The sequence below is a fragment of the Lissotriton vulgaris genome, chromosome 9 (assembly GCF_964263255.1).
Source record: "Lissotriton vulgaris chromosome 9, aLisVul1.2, whole genome shotgun sequence".
NCBI lineage: Eukaryota > Metazoa > Chordata > Amphibia > Caudata > Salamandridae > Lissotriton > Lissotriton vulgaris.
In genome coordinates this window covers 1,240,041,834-1,240,059,543 of record NC_141697.1, presented here as the reverse complement: position 1 = coordinate 1,240,059,543, position 17,710 = coordinate 1,240,041,834, and the positions used below count along the sequence as shown (strand labels likewise).

The 17,710-nt window shown below is 45.7% G+C and overlaps 1 protein-coding gene across 1 annotated transcript in view; it reads right to left on the bottom strand.

The window, feature by feature from the left end:
* Positions 1-17,710, bottom strand: part of SHQ1 (SHQ1, H/ACA ribonucleoprotein assembly factor) — a 149,104-nt gene that overhangs the window by 69,136 nt on the left and 62,258 nt on the right. Inside the window, exon 7 of the mRNA XM_086939579.1 lies at positions 12,109-12,263. Within this exon, the coding sequence (XP_086795705.1) occupies positions 12,109-12,263 (155 nt within the window). The remainder of the gene's footprint in view (positions 1-12,108; positions 12,264-17,710) is intronic.

The following is a 17,710-nucleotide window of genomic DNA, read 5'->3' as shown; positions in this document are numbered from 1 at the left end:
GACCAAGTTGCATTGTTTTTAGGTTCGGTGGGTGTTATGCAATTGAAAGTGCTGTGGAGTCTGGTCCCGGGCCGACCTCTGCTTCTGGGTTTGCCACCTCTAACCGGTGAGCCACACTTCTCCACTAGTCCCATTACAGGATATGCACCAGTAGGGAAGGCGTTGGACTCCAGAGGGGTAAAATGTACTATTCCCACTTCAATTACTGGTACAGTGCAGACAGAGTACTTTACTTAAACAAAAAACATATTTTAACTATTATATACCCCAAAAAATAAAATTCTATATATAAAAATTAAATGTCTAAATTTTAACAAATGAAAAAGACAATTTTTTATAATTATTAATTTAAACAAATATTAATATAATTAAAATATCACATTATATTCCCACAGACATAACAGCCAACAAATAAAATGTAATGGGAATAAACAAAGTATAACACAATTCATATTTTAAATAATTAAATTAAATCTTTTCAAAATGGATACATATTTTTAAATTTATGATAACTTAAATAACTTCCCACCCTATTCGGCTATAAAGTAAACACACACCTAAAACATAACCTAACCAATATGATAATTTCACAAATAAAATAATAATCAAGTAAAGTCTTGAAGTAATAATTATCAATAAATTTTTTTAAATAACTTCATAAACTGTAACACTAAAAACACAACCCACATTTGAATTCCATATTAAATATTATAACAAATACACAATTTACATAACTATCTATTAAATAAGTAATTAAAAAATAATTAATTATAATTAATTTACTGCCCACTCTGTCACCCTACAACCCCCACAGCCTGCACCAAAAACAATTAATGAAAAAAATGATCACACAATTTACAAAATTATCAATTAAATAATAAAAATGATTTAATTTACTTCCTACCTTGTACCATTATAGACTCACAACCCGCTACATTACATTTCAACTAAAAATGTACAAACTATTTTTTTAAAAATTAACATTATACAATGTATAACATATACATTTAAAACATATACAAAAATACCTAAAGATAAATCATACAAGATAGATTGCTAATGAAGTTGAAAGAATATGGGGATATTGCTGAGGATGCGGCTAAAGCTCAATACCGCGACACTCAACATTGAATATATGAGATTGGTGATAAGGCGGGTACATTGCAGGCATGATTGGACAAACGAGAAAAGGCCACTAGATGGGTGATTAAGATTGAGACAAGAGATGGGACGCGGCTCAAAGACAGGTCCAGCATAGCGGAAGCTTTTGCAGAACACTTTAAAAAGATGTACACGCCAACAGGGTCTTCCGCATACGAGACACAGGAGTTGTTGGCCGCTCTCCAACTTCCTGCCCTTGAAAGATCAGATGTTGAGGCGTTAGACTCAGCCTTGACTAATGAGGAAGTGATCAAGGCAATTGGGGAGCTACAATCCGGGAAAGCGATGGGCCTGGGTGGTCTTCCAATTGAACTCTATAAAACAAATGCATCCACAATGCCCCGTACCTGATTGAAATGTATGAAGAAAGAGTGGCAAATGGTATCCTACCTGAAACTCAGAGACTGGCCAATATTTTGGTGATACACAAAAATGGGAAACCTCCCGAGCACTGTGGCTCTTATCGGCCTATCTCCCTGCTAAATCCAGAGGTGAAAATACTAGCCAAAATCCTAGCCACGCATCTGTCACCCCTGCTCCACAAAAGGATCCACCCATGTGAAAAATAAATACAAACTTCGTGAACATTATCGGCGCCATCTTGCCCCTTTCCAGGCCCATTCGTGCGCGTAAGCGACAGCCATTTTGAGCACCATGGCCTCCCTGCCCCTCACTAATAGCCAGCGCGTCTCTCTCTCTCTTAACCTCGCAAGCATTCCCCCGCACGCTGACAACCCCCGCTCTCTCATGCCTCGGGTCATAAACCCCTCTTCAGCGCAGCTTCACCACGGAATCCCATCCTGTTCCCAGCGCGACACCTCCCCTCATTCCTTTCATGGCCTCAGATCCTTCTGATACAAACCCCTTTTTTCCTGTGCCCCCGTTTGTCTTCCCTGTTCCCAGGCCGCCACCTGGCTCTGCGGATACTGTTTATTACCCCGTACAGTAGGAAGCTTCCCCTCTCCATCAAAAGACCCCCGAACCGATCAAAGCCCCCACCCCATGAGATCCGATCAACCCCATGCATTCCGTGAATCGGCGGAATGCCCTGCTGTGCGACGACCATCACCTGTTGTGACCAGGGTGGGGAATCCAACTGTAAATGTGTGTGGGAACGGGTCTGAAGGGGAGATTCCGAGGATGTTCTTTCAAGTTCTAAAGTATTGCGAGAATGTGTTATGTGCAATAAAGGTCGTAAACCCTAGTATAAGAGGCCAGGCCTCAGAGATGTGGTTAGAGCACCTCGTGACGATACTTGCTGTCTGAATTGATGTGTTCTCCTCCGGAGAGAATAAAATCCTCGTTTCCCGCCTTCCAGTCTCCAGCGCCTGCTTCTTCATTGATTAATATTGGTGGGTCATAGAGGCGATACTGCCGGGCAACATAAAAGGGTCTTTGGTTACCGGTTGTCTTTGGAACCCTTTTTAACAATTGGCGTCCCAAACGTGGGGCCCATCAGCGACTCGTGGATCCAGTGGGAGAGGTCCCGACGACAGAGTGAACGACTGCAACGATCGGAAGGTACCCTGTCCGATAGACCCTCGTCTGACAGCCGATCATCCGAACTTCACTGGTTCCGAACAGACCTCTCTCGAGTGATCTGCGGTCCTGACTGGGAACCATCAGGAGTGCCGCGAGAAGTACGAAGGGAAGAGGACGATCGGGCGCTGGATTCGGAAGACGAGAAACTGTCCATGCGGTCCGGGTAAGGTCGTGTAAACACGACGAAATTGCGATAGTGATAGATAATAGGAAGTGATTGATAATTGTTGAGAAAATACTAGTATTACTTTTTGTTAATTTATTGGAGATTCACTGTCTACAAACGGAGAAACAACAGGCTCTCCCTTTATAAACAGCGAAGGATAGGTACGCACCCGTCGGACCTATCTTTCTCCCCCACTGAACAATTGCCCCTTCCCCCTATTGATTAACTGTTATAGATTGTTTTCTGGAGATTCTCTGTCTGCAAACAGGGAAAGATAGGTCCCCTCTTTGCAGATAGTGAAAGGGTAGGTGACGCGAACTTTTGCGAGCCTACTTATTCTCCCCATTGACCATATTGATTTTTTATTTTTGACCTAACATTGATTGATTGCTCAGAATTGGTTCATGAGGTATTCACTACGTGCAAACAACGTAGAATAGAAATATTCTGTCTAGTCTTTGCGCGCAGTGATAAGATAGGTAGTGCTGACTATTATCCCATTGCGATCCGTCATGCCTGTCTTCTCCCCACTGGTCAATAGCCTGTTTAACCCGGACCGCTTATTAGAGATGAACCATCCGGCTCCGCTGGAAGGCACCCCTAATAAGGACATGTTCATGAAGCATGGATTAATTGCTATAGCCTATAGTGAGCTGTGGCATAAATATACGAAAAGGGATCGAGAAAGACAGTGGCCACTGAGAGGATCCTTTGATCTCGACAAAATAGAAACAGTAGAAATAGCCCTTCGTAGGAATGAAACAACACCTATTATGCTCGATAGTCTCGGTATGTGGCGCAAAGAAGCCACGCAACGAAGGGAAGGCGACGAATTTAGAAAAGGTGAAGGGACACGACGGACAACCCTCCAAACGTCTAGTAGGCAAAGGGAAGGACCAGCGATGGCACAGCCCCGAGGAGTAGACATGAAAAGCGAATGGTGTAAAGGGATGTGCCGACAAGCCAACCCCGGAACACAACGACCCGAAGGTAATCCCCCGACATTACGCACAGGACGGACAGATTTAAAACAAAACCAATGTGCTTTCTGTAAATGTCTTGGACACTGGAAAGCCCAATGCCCGACTCTGCAAAGCATAGGTAAGAATGGAGGGTTGACAGAAAGGACGGACCGACAGAAAGGAAAAAGACGTGAGATAAAAACCAATCAGACTAGTGCAGACAGAACAGACAGGACCACCCCGTTCGATTATGCTCGGTGGCACAGATTTCGTCAGACCAATTTTAACGACATGTTAGAGTTCTGGGACTGATTGCTCTCTGTTGCTCCCCCACTCTGAAAAACAAACACAACTGCAGGTCAGTGTAAACAACCCCCCCCGTTAGAGAAAAGATTCAAGAAAACCAAGCGTCTATTATATAACTTAGGATTTAATTACGGTAAAACACACAACCAACAGTAAATAGAATAACTAGTAGAACTCTCTAAAAAGCAAACTTGACTAATAGGAAAAATACAAAACATGTTATGCTCACTCCGGAAGTCCTCGAAATGTAACAGTTCGATGGTCCCGCCCATCCGAAACACATAGCACGTGTGGGGCGGGGCCTGCCAGCAACCACGAGCCCAAAAAGAGATTGCTGGCGAGAAGGTACTGGAGACCCCACACAGCGGGCAATGAAATGGTCTTCCCATATTGCCCTTCCAGGGATGGCGTCCCCCGGACCGCGAGTAGGGAGGGGGCGGATGAAAATGACCCCCTCCCTCGTATCTCCTGGTCCGGCCATCACGAATTCCTCCATCGAACGGATGCAGGGTGGGCAGGGAGGAAGAGGCGACGCGGACGAGCCTCTTCCACCTCCACAGGTAGGAGGCTTCCCTGCCCTGGCCCGACGCCGATGTCCTCCAGCCGGGCGACGGCCATATACCTACGCTGCACAGGAAAAATAATGTCCGGTTGGTATATTTCCGCAACACAGGACATACAATGCCCGACTCGTATATTTTCTCAGCACAGGACATACAAGACCCGGCTGGTATACTTGCATAGTACAGGACACACAATGTCCGACGGGCATACTTACGGAGCACCGGATGTACAGTGGTCCCCCAAGAGTCGGAATCAGGGGTGTAGGGTGGTCATCATGTGCGCCCCTGATTCCAAGAGACAGCGTAGGATGCACCGGGAGAGGAAGACGGCACGGTGAGCCTCCCTCACCTCCCCAGATGAAGGCTCCACCGCTGCACCCTGGCGCCCCGAACCAAAATGTCCTGCTCCAACCGCATGATGCTCTGTTTTTCGCCATCACAAGAAGTTTTCCTCCACTCCTGATGGATACGGCAAAGGTTGCTGCAGGGCCTCAAAATGGCGTCTGGGCCCTCGAAAGGCGGGTCTAGGCCGCTGGAGTAACTTTGTCCGAAATTGCAACTCGGGCGCTTGCCCACCTGGGCGCAAGCCCCCACCATCGACAAACATCCCCTCGACTTTGAAGATTCTACCAAAGTCCCAAGAGCCCTCGGCCCCTTCAGGCTTCCGGTGAGGAACAGTTGCATTGATCTCAAATGAAATAACCACGGCACAGCAACAAGATGGCGGTGCTCTCGTGTCTGCATCAGCTTCCGTCTGAACCACCCAGGAACATTATGGGCTAACGAACTCGAGCAAGTTCCGGTTGAACATCAACATGACCCGGTAAGAGAGACTTTACCCCCTCCCTCTCTTGATTGACGGTCCACACCACCAGCCCCCTTTGTTAGCACAGTTTTCTTTTGGACTACCGAAAGGGACTCTGGTCCAACCGCCAATTGGCGGGGATATTTTGCCCCTGATGCTACTTCCGGACTAAACCGGCCTCGCCCAAAATGGCGCTGGTATCAATGGAAACTAACGGATGCCTCGTGGTATTCCTTAGCTAATGAAACTGGATGTACTAAGATATATATATATATATATACGAACCATTGCGCACTCGATGTTAAAGGGAGGAGGGTTCACTTGGCGAACATTTAAGAAGGGTTCCGTAAAAATGTTGATTTCAATGAACAATTTATTTTTGATATTTGTTGTAACTGATACATAACGTCGCTCATGATGCACGCCCGCGGTTTTGCATTTAGGAAATGTGATTACGATGAGCTTGACTGTGTTTCCATCTATGAACTGAAATGCCCCTGATTCCTTCGTCACGCAATGAAATGTTTTTGGTTACTTACAAATAATTAATTAGACCTTTTTTACATGTTCTTGTACTACAAAATAACCCCCTACTGTATGTGCTTCCATCGACGACATGTCAGGCCAAAATATGAATTGCGCTCTCACATTTTACGTACTGAATAATTCTACAAATAAAAGTCTTAAAAGCTATGGATAGGCATCGCGTACTTTTGTAAATACGGGTATCGGTGGGAGGGTTTTTCTGTGCGCAACTGTTCTGCTCTCTTTTTAAGGTTATCCGAGAAATGGTTGTTCGGCCCTGGGTTGATGGTCAAATCGAAGGTATGATACGCTGCCTCCAAGATATGCGACTAAGCTCAGGAACTGACGTATGAAGAAGGACCTCGACTTCAGAGAGTGGGTAAAGTAAAATGGTGTGATTGATAAATTATTATAAGGATATGGTGGTCGAAGGTACTAAGGTACAGTTGAACGAAGAACTGGTATGCCTTAAGAACATCACAGCTTTGGGAATGATTTAGGGACCCCGATGACCGGATACATCTACGAAACCGGGTACCTCGCGCTAGGCACCTCCGATTCCTCTTTTTAGCGTTTTTCACTACACACGATCCTTAATGCCATCCTCGAACCTCCCCATGAACCACCTATCACATTGCCTGCCCCCATGACTTTAAGAAACCAGAACCCTAAGGGATTATATCCCGAAGAGACAAGTACGAGTATGTGGTAAGTAAAGGATTTTCGTGCCCTTACATTTGATGTGTTCGAATGTTGTCCCCCTACCTCCCCTATTTCTCCCCCCCTTTTTCCTCTGCAGGTTACATTAGAATCCCGATTAGAGTATCATAAGGGATCTGGAACCACGTCACGCCCGATGCATGAAGACGGACTAGCGCTACAAAATGGCACAACAAGGACGCTCTCACGACCTTTTTACCAAATCTAACGCTTTTCTGTCCCAAAACTGCATGCTTCCTACCTCCTAACACAGACCCGAAACGTCTAACGTTGGGTAACGCACTGAATAGCCCAAACAATACACGGTCATTCTCTATGTCACACGTGTACTGTTCGGCCTATTGTCTCTCTCTCTCTCTTACTCTCTCTCTCTCTCTCTCTCTCTCTCTCACTCACTCTTCCACCCCTCCACACTTTCCCTCTTCCTAGCAACTGGCACCTAATTGGCGAACCTGGTGCACCTCCTGATTGGCCCCAAATACCACAAGTATTTGCGCAAATTTGTCCTAAATAAAATTGTATTGGTACCACGTTACTACCTCTCCTTTTCTACTAAAATATGGATGAAATTTAAATTGGCCGATAGGAAAGGGACAGGTAAGACGACTAAGGTTCCCTAAATTTGACCCACTCTCAGGGAACTATTTGTCAGTGGCTCCTATGATAAAAATGTGTCTGTGGTAATGCGACCATCCCCATTGAAAATTGTCTCCGTACCCCAAGCTGTAAGAAATGATCGAGACACCCCCATCTACCCAAAATGCCCCCAGTTTGGTATCCATAAGATCCCTCCTTCCCCGAGGATAAGTTTAATAATTATTGCAAACCACCCCTCCCGAGTTTTTGTAGTAACCAGGTTGCGAGGATTTATATAGAAAGTTAGAAGGATGTGTGCAAAGTTGAAAATTAGATTGAAAAACGAAAGAACTTGTTGCAGTAAGCATGGTTGAAAATAAGATGCTTTTATGTAATGCAGACTTGTTTAGCCTATGTTCATCCCTCAGAAGGATGCCTATCAGACTATGGTGAATAGCACGTTGCACTTTTTGTAAAATACAAGGCCCTGAAGACCAGCCTAGCCTTTCAAGACTTGTACTAGGGAAATGGGTCTCTGCCAGAAGAACTGACATCTACTATACTAGACATATGACAAATGAACGAAATAATCATCAAAGCGCCAAAGAATTAGCCAGCGAAAGGAAATTGTAAGGAATCCAGCAAACCCATCATCAATTGTTTATACGTTAGCCGCAAGAATCTCCAATGTAGCGAGTGCTTACCCCAGTTGCTTGGTGTTGGGAGAGAAATAGACTTATGTAATTACCTTTTTCTGCAAAATCTCTAAAGACTGTCTTTTCAAAACTCATTTAAGGGTATCACTGTCGGAGGAGAAAGAGACCGGATGTGGGAGCACGCGGCCTGACTGCGGATTGTGGAACATCAGCGACGGAGGCCGAGGCGAGACCACAGCAGTAAGGAGACGCCGGACGAGGCACTGTTTCAAACAAAGCTAAGGAAATGGCTGACCTGAAGCCCCTGCTCTATGATCAACGTGTGCCAAGAGTCCCCGCTCTCTGAACATGGCTACGGACTCGCCTGTCGCAAACTCTCCGCCTCCCCCTGATCTGTCCCCGACTTGGCCTTGCTCCATCCCCTCCTCCTCCGACCTACCATAAGGACTGTTCACACCCGCACCTTTCCATCCGAACTCCCAAGTTCCTCCAAATCCTACTGAGCTACCCAGAGAAGAGTACTCCCTGCGTCAGAAGGGAGGGAGCTCCGACTAAGTAGGCCACGAACTATGTTAAATCCCAGAACGGTGACCTAGAACTCCACCAAGGGTCACCCCCGAAGAAAAGATAAACAAAGTCTGTGGTTCTGCCCGCTACCAAGCACCCTGAAGATGATGGAAGCAACAGGAAGTGCCCACCACAGAGACTCAAGGAACGAACAGATCTCACAGTTCTGGAACAAATTGCATTTTCCATTGCAAAATCTATGCTCTGCATTACGGAAGAAGATGCACCTGCCCCAAAACCGTAACGCATTGCTCCTATGAGGCCTGGCGAAACAAGACAAAATGTACCCCTGCCCGCAGACCTCCAACGACTCAATCCACATGAACATTCCTGTTGACGGACCGAATTGTAATCCAGGTGCTTAACAGTGCCAACAGAAGATGACAAAAGACAACGAGAACTCTGATATTTTTACTGTCTCTCCTTTCTCTCCCAAGCACCATTGGACTGACTATGCACTCGCCGTATACAAAAAGGACTTACTCATATGATAACTTACCAGTTCTTATTCTATGATCTGTACCCAACGCCCTCGCTACGTAATTCTAGTCTGATATTGCATTACGATGACTTTTCCTGCAATCAACTTAACGATGAACCCGCCTACTAACTGATGAGATTTTTCAATATGATGTTTATAATGTGATGTTTACGTACAGTTCTTTCACCTAAGTCCCCTCTCCCTTACTTATGATCACTGCATATAGGGGTAGATAGGAAATAGGCCAGCAAGATGTCTTGGAAATGTTAAAGGGAGGACTGTGAAAAATAAATACAAACTTAGTGAACATTATCGGCGCCATCTTGCCCCTTTCCAGGCCCATTCGTGCGCGTAAGCGACAGCCATTTTGAGCACCATGGCCTCCCTGCCCCTCACTAATAGCCAGCGCGTCTCTCTCTCTCTTAACCTCGCAAGCATTCCCCCGCACGCTGACAACCCCCGCTCTCTCATGCCTCGGGTCATAAACCCCTCTTCAGCGCAGCTTCACCACGGAATCCCATCCTGTTCCCAGCGCGACACCTCCCCTCATTCCTTTCATGGCCTCAGATCCTTCTGATACAAACCCCTTTTTTCCTGTGCCCCCGTTTGTCTTCCCTGTTCCCAGGCCGCCACCTGGCTCTGCGGATACTGTTTATTACCCCGTACAGTAGGAAGCTTCCCCTCTCCATCAAAAGACCCCCGAACCGATCAAAGCCCCCACCCCATGAGATCCGATCAACCCCATGCATTCCGTGAATCGGCGGAATGCCCTGCTGTGCGACGACCATCACCTGTTGTGACCAGGGTGGGGAATCCAACTGTAAATGTGTGTGGGAACGGGTCTGAAGGGGAGATTCCGAGGATGTTCTTTCAAGTTCTAAAGTATTGCGAGAATGTGTTATGTGCAATAAAGGTCGTAAACCCTAGTATAAGAGGCCAGGCCTCAGAGATGTGGTTAGAGCACCTCGTGACGATACTTGCTGTCTGAATTGATGTGTTCTCCTCCGGAGAGAATAAAATCCTCGTTTCCCGCCTTCCAGTCTCCAGCGCCTGCTTCTTCATTGATTAATATTGGTGGGTCATAGAGGCGATACTGCCGGGCAACATAAAAGGGTCTTTGGTTACCGGTTGTCTTTGGAACCCTTTTTAACACCCAGATCAATCCAGCTTTATGCCAGGCAGTAATACCGCACTCAACCTACGGTGTCTTACTGGTGTTATGGGCAAGGCTAGGAATATCAGAGAAGAGGCAGTGATAATGTCCCTCGATGCTAAAATGGCATTCGATCTGATCGAATGGCCCTTCCTGTTCACGGCTCCAAACGATATGGAGGAAAATTCTTGTCATGTGTACGGCTCCTCTACTCTGGGCCCCTTGCACAAGATACAGCGAATGATGGACAGTCAGCGATTTTTAATCTGCAGAAGGGGACGAGACAAAGCTGTCCACTTTCTCCACCGATACTCGCATTGGTCCTCGAACCTCTGGCAATCTGGATTAGAGGAGACCCCTTTGTCAGGGGACTAAATTGGACGGCGGAGTGGGAGGACAGAATCTCCGTCTATGCCGATGATATTTTGCTCTATTTGGCTAAACCATGGTTCTCAATACACAGAATCTTACACATGTTTATCCTCTTCCAAAAGTACTCAGGGTACATCATCAATTGGGATAAATCGCTCATATATATCTTATGCTGGGAATGCTTTAATCTGCCCAGCGGTTGTGGAACTAGACAGTTACCGGAGGCTTTCAGATTTTGGGGGATCTACGTTAGGCAAATCCTACTATATATTACTATAAAAACTTAGCGCCCCCCACTTCGTCGACTACAAGAGGACGTGCAGCATTGGAAGACCCTCCCACTCACGTTGCTGGGCTGAGCTTCTTTATATAAAATGATGGCACTTCCCCTCTTCGTTTATGTCTTAAAACACACCATGACTTGTCCCAGCCAAGTACTTCCAAGCAATAGTCTCAGAAGTGCGCACAGTTCTCTGGAATAATGGCCTCCCACACATAGCATTGACCAAACTCATGAAAAGCTGGTATGATGGAGGAATAGCCCTCCCAGCAATTAAAGTTATTATTGGGTAAAAAAAGTTATTATTGGCCCTCCTAATCTGTTGTCACCAATCACTGTGTACACTGGCCAGGAACAGAACCAGCCTACAGGATGGACAGACATAAAATGACCCCTGGGAATTATCTGAGCGCAATCAACGGGGAAGAGGGGTATAAGAATGGGACAAAGTATACACCAACCTCAACTGCCATCACTTTATGGCAAATGGCAACGACCGCCTTGGGGTGGAAAACGGACCATCTGGGACTGTTAGCAAAATGTCCAGGATTCGACAAATGGGACTTAATTGGTCTTTCGAAGGTGGGTGATGTGTGGGCAGGGGAAGGTTGTCCCCTTCAGTGAACTCTAACGGGACTATGAACTAGGTGCAGGGGAAACTTTTAGATACCTTCAGGTCCGCAATGCACTTTAAAGGGCAGTCCCCAGAGGTACTGATCTCCCGGCCTCTTCGCCCCTGGAGGACAGACTCCTTGATGATTATCTAAAGGAGAAGGCCGTTTCTCTGACTTCCAGGAAGATACTAAACAATACACCTGACACACTGGGGAAAATACGTGCAAAATGGGTAGACGACGTGGGAGATATGAATGATGAAGAGTAGCCGGAGGCACTGGCATCCCCCTGGAAGTGGCGATTCGCTCCCGGTTTAAATTAATTAAACTTAAGATTCTACATAGAGCATATTCACCAGTGTAGCATTGGGTAAAATGGGTACCCTAAGCTCCTCACTATGCCCTAGGGGGTGCGGCTCCTAGGCATGGCGGTGCTCCCGGCCTGGGGGCGCTCCAAGACATGGCGGTGCTCCTAGCCATGGCGGTGCTCCCAGCCTGGGGCCGCTCCCAGCCATGGCGGTGCTCCCAGCCATGGCGGTGCTCCCAGCCTGGCGGTGCTCCCAGCCATGGCGGTGCTCCCAGCCTTGGAGTCCAGCACTGGGGTCCTGTCGATGAATGAGCTCCACAATCTGAAGCAGCACAAAACATCACCCACTTACGTTTCTTTCACCCTCTGTGACCCGGACGTCGTAGCAGTACGCCAGGAGGATATCGACCAATGAAAGGTAGGCCTGATGGCGGGCCTTCTTATCCAGCAGGAAAGACTTGTTTTTGAAGTTCCGCAGCTGCTGTTTCTCTTTGTCAGAAAATACAACTAGAAAAAAGACAAAGCAGTGCTCAGTTTTATACCAGTCACCCCTCCTCCCCCTTTCAAGGCCTGACAATCAGTCTACAACAGAATTCTGTTATCCTGGAAACATCAGTCAGTGACTGAAGTAATGGTAAATGAATTTAACTTTTCTTCCTAAATAAAGTAAGCATCTTGTTAATAAGTTACAATATGCAGTGGAAATGTAAGCATAGGTTAATGTAAACTAAAAATGTGTCCCGAACTGAGAAGATGAGTAATTATTAGGGAGCAGTAGATACAAAGGGGAAAACAGATTATTAGGGAGCAGTAGAGGCAAAGGGGACACTGATTATTAGGGAGCAGTAGAGGCAAAGGGGACACTGATTCTCAGAGAGCAGTAGAGGCAAAGGGGGACACTGTTGTATTGCTTATTATGTTATGTTATATAGCTTTAAGTGGCTCGTGTTAGAATCGTGTTAGAATGTAGGTTTGGTTCTTATGACCGGATTCTATGTGTAGTCAGTTGTGGAGTGGCTGTAAGATGGACGGTATCTTCTCCTCTGGAGCTCACCTGTTTTCATTGTATTTGTTCCTAAATAAATACTAAGGATTTTCTACTACAATTGGGACCCGAACTCGTTACTACAAGATTGGCGACGATTTGGGATATATGATGTTTATTTTTATCAACTTCAGAAAAGCTGAATATTTTTTATTTTTTCAAGGTTCCAGAATTATATGGCCATATACTGATTGGAATGATTACCACAACGTGATTGTACGCAGTGGACGAAAAGGCAAGTGTTTGAATTTAAGTGAATCGGCCCATTTACCTGTTTATCTTGCCGTTACACCAGAGTGAGAGGCATCTTTTGAAACTGCCGTGAAGTTTGGCAGCGCGCTCAGTAGTGACGTCTTCAGGCATGCGCAGGATGTGTTAAAAAGGTCAACGAGGTGACGTAGGTGCGCATTACCACATCTCTTGACCTTACGTGTCGGCCATTTTGAAAACACGGAGAAAGGAAAGGAAAATGCATATCGAGTGACACGCTGAAGTGCTGCATATGTTTATCGAGTGACAAACTTAAGTGCTGCTATGGCATAAAGGAACAGGAACTTTTAGAAGGAACTTTAACAACAGCTGAGGCAGTCGGGAGGGGAATTTATTATTACTATTGGATTGAATTATTACATATATATAAAAAAAATATATATATAATAATAAAGGATAATATAGAGAAAAGAAGAGGAACTAAGGAATATAGGAATTGGAATTTTTATTTGAACTTGAATGGGTGAAGGTGACAGTGTTCAAGAAGTAAATAGAAAAATGGCTCAACAACATTTTTCAATAAGCCCTCCAGAGCCATTTTGGGCAAAATGTGCGCAGCCAAGTATAAAATAGATTGAATGGAAAGAATATTTTGTGAATTATATAGAGGCTATAGATGAAGGAAAGGAAATGAAACCCGAACAGAAGAAGAGGATTTTATTACACTCACTAGGACCGGTGTTTTTAAAAACGTATTCTAGAATGAGCAAGTGTGAAGACACGGATCTGAATGTTTTTGACAACGCAATTAAAGATATGGACAAATATTTTGCACCCAAGGTGTGCATGGGCCTCATCAGATATAAGTTTTTTCAGAGGAAACAAACTAAAGATGAAACAGTGGATGAATGGTTGGACGATCTAAAGAAGTTGGCTCTTGATTGTCGTTTTGGTGGATTACATGATGAACTGATTCTGGATCAAATTGTTATGTTTAATAACCAATCCAATCCAAAAATTCTTTATTTCGCCCATTTAGGCCATAAAAGATACATATAAAACATTACATTACAAGAGATACATATTATATTAAAACATTGTGTTAAAACATACTTTGAAGGGGTAGATGAAAACAAAAATCAATCCCAGTTGGTAATTAAAGATACATTGGCAATACAATTATGTAGAAGTTCCATCCTTTGGAAGTCAGGCTTTTAATAATTTCCTCCTGATGTGCCACATGGCCATTAGAAATTTTGCAACTGTAAAAACTATATGAGGGGAAGTATTTGTTTTCAGTATTCTGTGTGAGATCACAAAGCTCCTTACGCCCAAATTCCTACATAGAGGCACTAGCCAGTGTTTCCTTGGTCTATTGTAGGCTGGGCAAAAGAACAGGACATGAATTTCCTCCTCATCATACTTGCTGCAGCCGGGGCATATTTTGTCTTCCCCCCTAGCCCATTTACATGTAAAAGATCTAATGGGCAGGGTACCAAACCTCCATTGGATGAATAATTTTCTTGCCAATATCGGGAAGATGATATCCATAAAACTTTCAAAGTAGTAAGAATTTTTGGAGTCCAGAAATCGTTCAGTTAAAATCCCATTGTGGGGTGCAAGCACAAGGGAAGCAAGACTTCTCTCCTTATGGATCTCCACCAGTCTTTTTCGAGAGACTTTTTGGCAGCCTATCTCAGGGGCCTCCCAGAGCTCATGAAGACTCAGCCGGTACAGTTCTTTCTTGACAAAAGCCAACCACGGAATTCTGTCACATTGGTTCAGGTTCATTAGGTGAATAAGATCTTGCCTGTAGTATGCAAGCTCAGTGGTGGTCCAGAGCCTGTGCCAGAATCTAAGTGGCTTTGATTCCAGATCCTCCCCTATCTAGTCTTAAGGGAAGCAGGGGCGTGCCACGGGAAAGGGCCAGGAGGCGTCTCAGGAAGTTGTTTTCAACACTCGCCATCGCTGTCCCTGCTTTGTGCCCCCATAGCTCACTACCATATGATGCAGCCGCTTTAGCTTGTGTTTTGTACATTTCAACTGCCGGGGCAATGGGTTTAACCCCTTGGACGCTCATGACGAGCTCAGCTCGTCATGATGCACACCTCCATACACTCATGACGAGCTGAGCTCGTCATGAACAATGGGAATCCAGAAAAGTCAGCATCCAGGAGAATTAGCTATAGCATTCAAGGTGTTAAAAGTAGAAGTGTTTGTAACCTTCAGATTTGCCCCAGACAGTTGAGACAGCCTTATCCGAGATCTTGCTATTTGTGGTTCCCAGGATAGATTCTTGTGCAGGGTTACCCCCAAATACTGGAATGTTTTCACCCTCTCCAGACTTACAGAGCTCAGTAAAGGATTTGGTCTTGTCTTGGGTGAGGGGTTGAATATCATGAATTTGGTCTTCCCTGTATTGATCTCTAGACCATATTGTCTACAGAAAAGACCAAATCCATCCAGGATCCGCTGTATCCCCATCGGGGATTTGGAGAGCAGGAGGGTATCGTCGGCAAACATGATGGCCGGCACCCTCCTGCCTGCCAAAACTGGAGCATCATTATCCCTTACATTACCAAGATGGGATATAACGTTATTAACATAAAGGCAAAACAGGCGCCAAGACGCAACCCTGCCTTACCCCCCTAAGGACTGGGAACCTTTTTGACAATGCTCCAACCCTCCCACACCTGACCTGAGAAAAATTACCATAGTGGAGCCGGATTATGGCCTGTAGAAGGTGTATAGGGACCCCATCTCATTTAAAACCTCCCAAAGTTTCTTTCGGGGGACCAGGTCGAATGCTGACCTCAGGTCCACGAACGCCATATACAACCTCCCCCCCTCGATCCTCACAGTTTTCTAATAGAGGAGTACTTGGCGGAAGATCTGGTCCATGGTGGACATGTTTTTCCTGAAGCCAGCCTGAAGGGGGCTTAGAATATCATTGTCCTCCATCCAGTCCAGGAGATGGTCCAGTATGAGGCAGGAAAAGAGTTTTTGGGGCACATCTATAAGGCTGATCGGCCTGTAGTTGGCTGGGAGAAGAGGACAGCCCTTCTTGAAGATGGGTACTATCTCCGCCCCCAGCCAAGTACAGGGGATCTCCATGCCTCTTGCAATAGAACTGAAAAGAATAAGGAGATACGGGGCCCAGATCTCAGGATGGGACCTAAGGAGGTCGCCAGGCAATCTGTCGAGTCCCGGAGCTTTACCCAGCGCCAGTCTCTCTATTGCGCTGACCACCTCCCCAAGACTGAATTCCAGTCCGTCGTCAGATTGAGATAAGACGGCAGCAGCCACATCATTGGTACCTTTGGAGATATCTTCATAGAGCTTACCAAAGTGGGCTTCCCACACAGAAGCTGCAATGTTGGGCTCCACTGCAGTTTTTGGTTCACCTGAGCCGATGTTTACCAAGGACCAGGATCTCCTAGAGTCCCTCGTTTCTAGGGCGAGAGAGCGATCCTGCTTTCTGTCCCAGTCCCACTCTGACCTTGCCCGTGCCATTATATCCTTATATTCCCTCCGGAGCTCGGCGACCTTGCCCCTATCTGTACCTGCTTTTATTGCTATTATTAACTCAGACTTGGCCTTTTTACAGGCTGAGTTGTACCAGGTAGAGGTTCGGGACTTTTGCTTACACTGCACCACCTCCGGATAAAAGACCTCACCCAAAGCGCCCACTAATTCTTCGTTGATTAGGGCTAATTTTTTATTAAAGTCTTGAAGTCTAGGTTGGTTAATTAGATTATCCAAGTCCTTTAGCTTAGGGAGTGCTAGCTCATACAATTTCCTGGTACTTTCTTGCGAATTTGCCAGTTTCTCCCATTTTACCCTACGCCTATTGGAGGTGAGAACCAGGTTACATGGATCCTCCCTGGTCTCAGCGGGCTGCGGTCCAGCTGCGACTGCAGAATACACCAAGTCTAGTAAAAGTGCATTATGGTCGCTGTCCGTTCGTGCAACCACTTTAAAATCCTTGACCTTGGACCACAGGATAATATCTACCAAAATGTAGTCCAGACGCGATTCCTGGTCCTTCCTATTAAAAGTACATTGTGAGGGGGTGTCTGAAATTGTTCTCCCATTGCAAGCCCTTAGCTCAAAATTAAGTGTCAAAGACATAATTTGCACCGCAAGAGGAGACCAAGATTTGGGGTGGGGAGATTGACACACCGGAACACCCCAAAAATCATTTTCTGCAGTGAGTGCGCCTTCCCTCAACCCTTCCAGTGGTTCAAAGTGACTATTGAAGTCTCCACCCATCACTATCTTACAGTCTTTGGGTAGCTGGCCCAAAAAGGACGAGAGATCATCAAGTGTGGGTGACTCCATGGTTGGACCAACTGGACGAGAGTACACATTTAGAATTGCTAACTTAGGGTCATTGTGCCACTTGAGTAGAACACACTGTATGTCCTGGGAGGACGTAACTACATTCTCCGCAGTACATCCAATGTGGCTGGCTACCCACACCGCCAAGCCGCCCGAGGGTCTCCCCTTGCCACTCCAGCTGGCCTTGATTTCAAAGATTGCATATCCCATTCTGGACAGGGGTTCCCTAGCCCAAGTCTCTTGAAAGAGACAAACATCACTATTAGCTACTAGGACGTCCCAGTCATCAGTATGTATTTTGTTGGCAATGCCCGTAACATTCCAGGACAGAACCTTCAAAATTACGGGTAGAGATTTA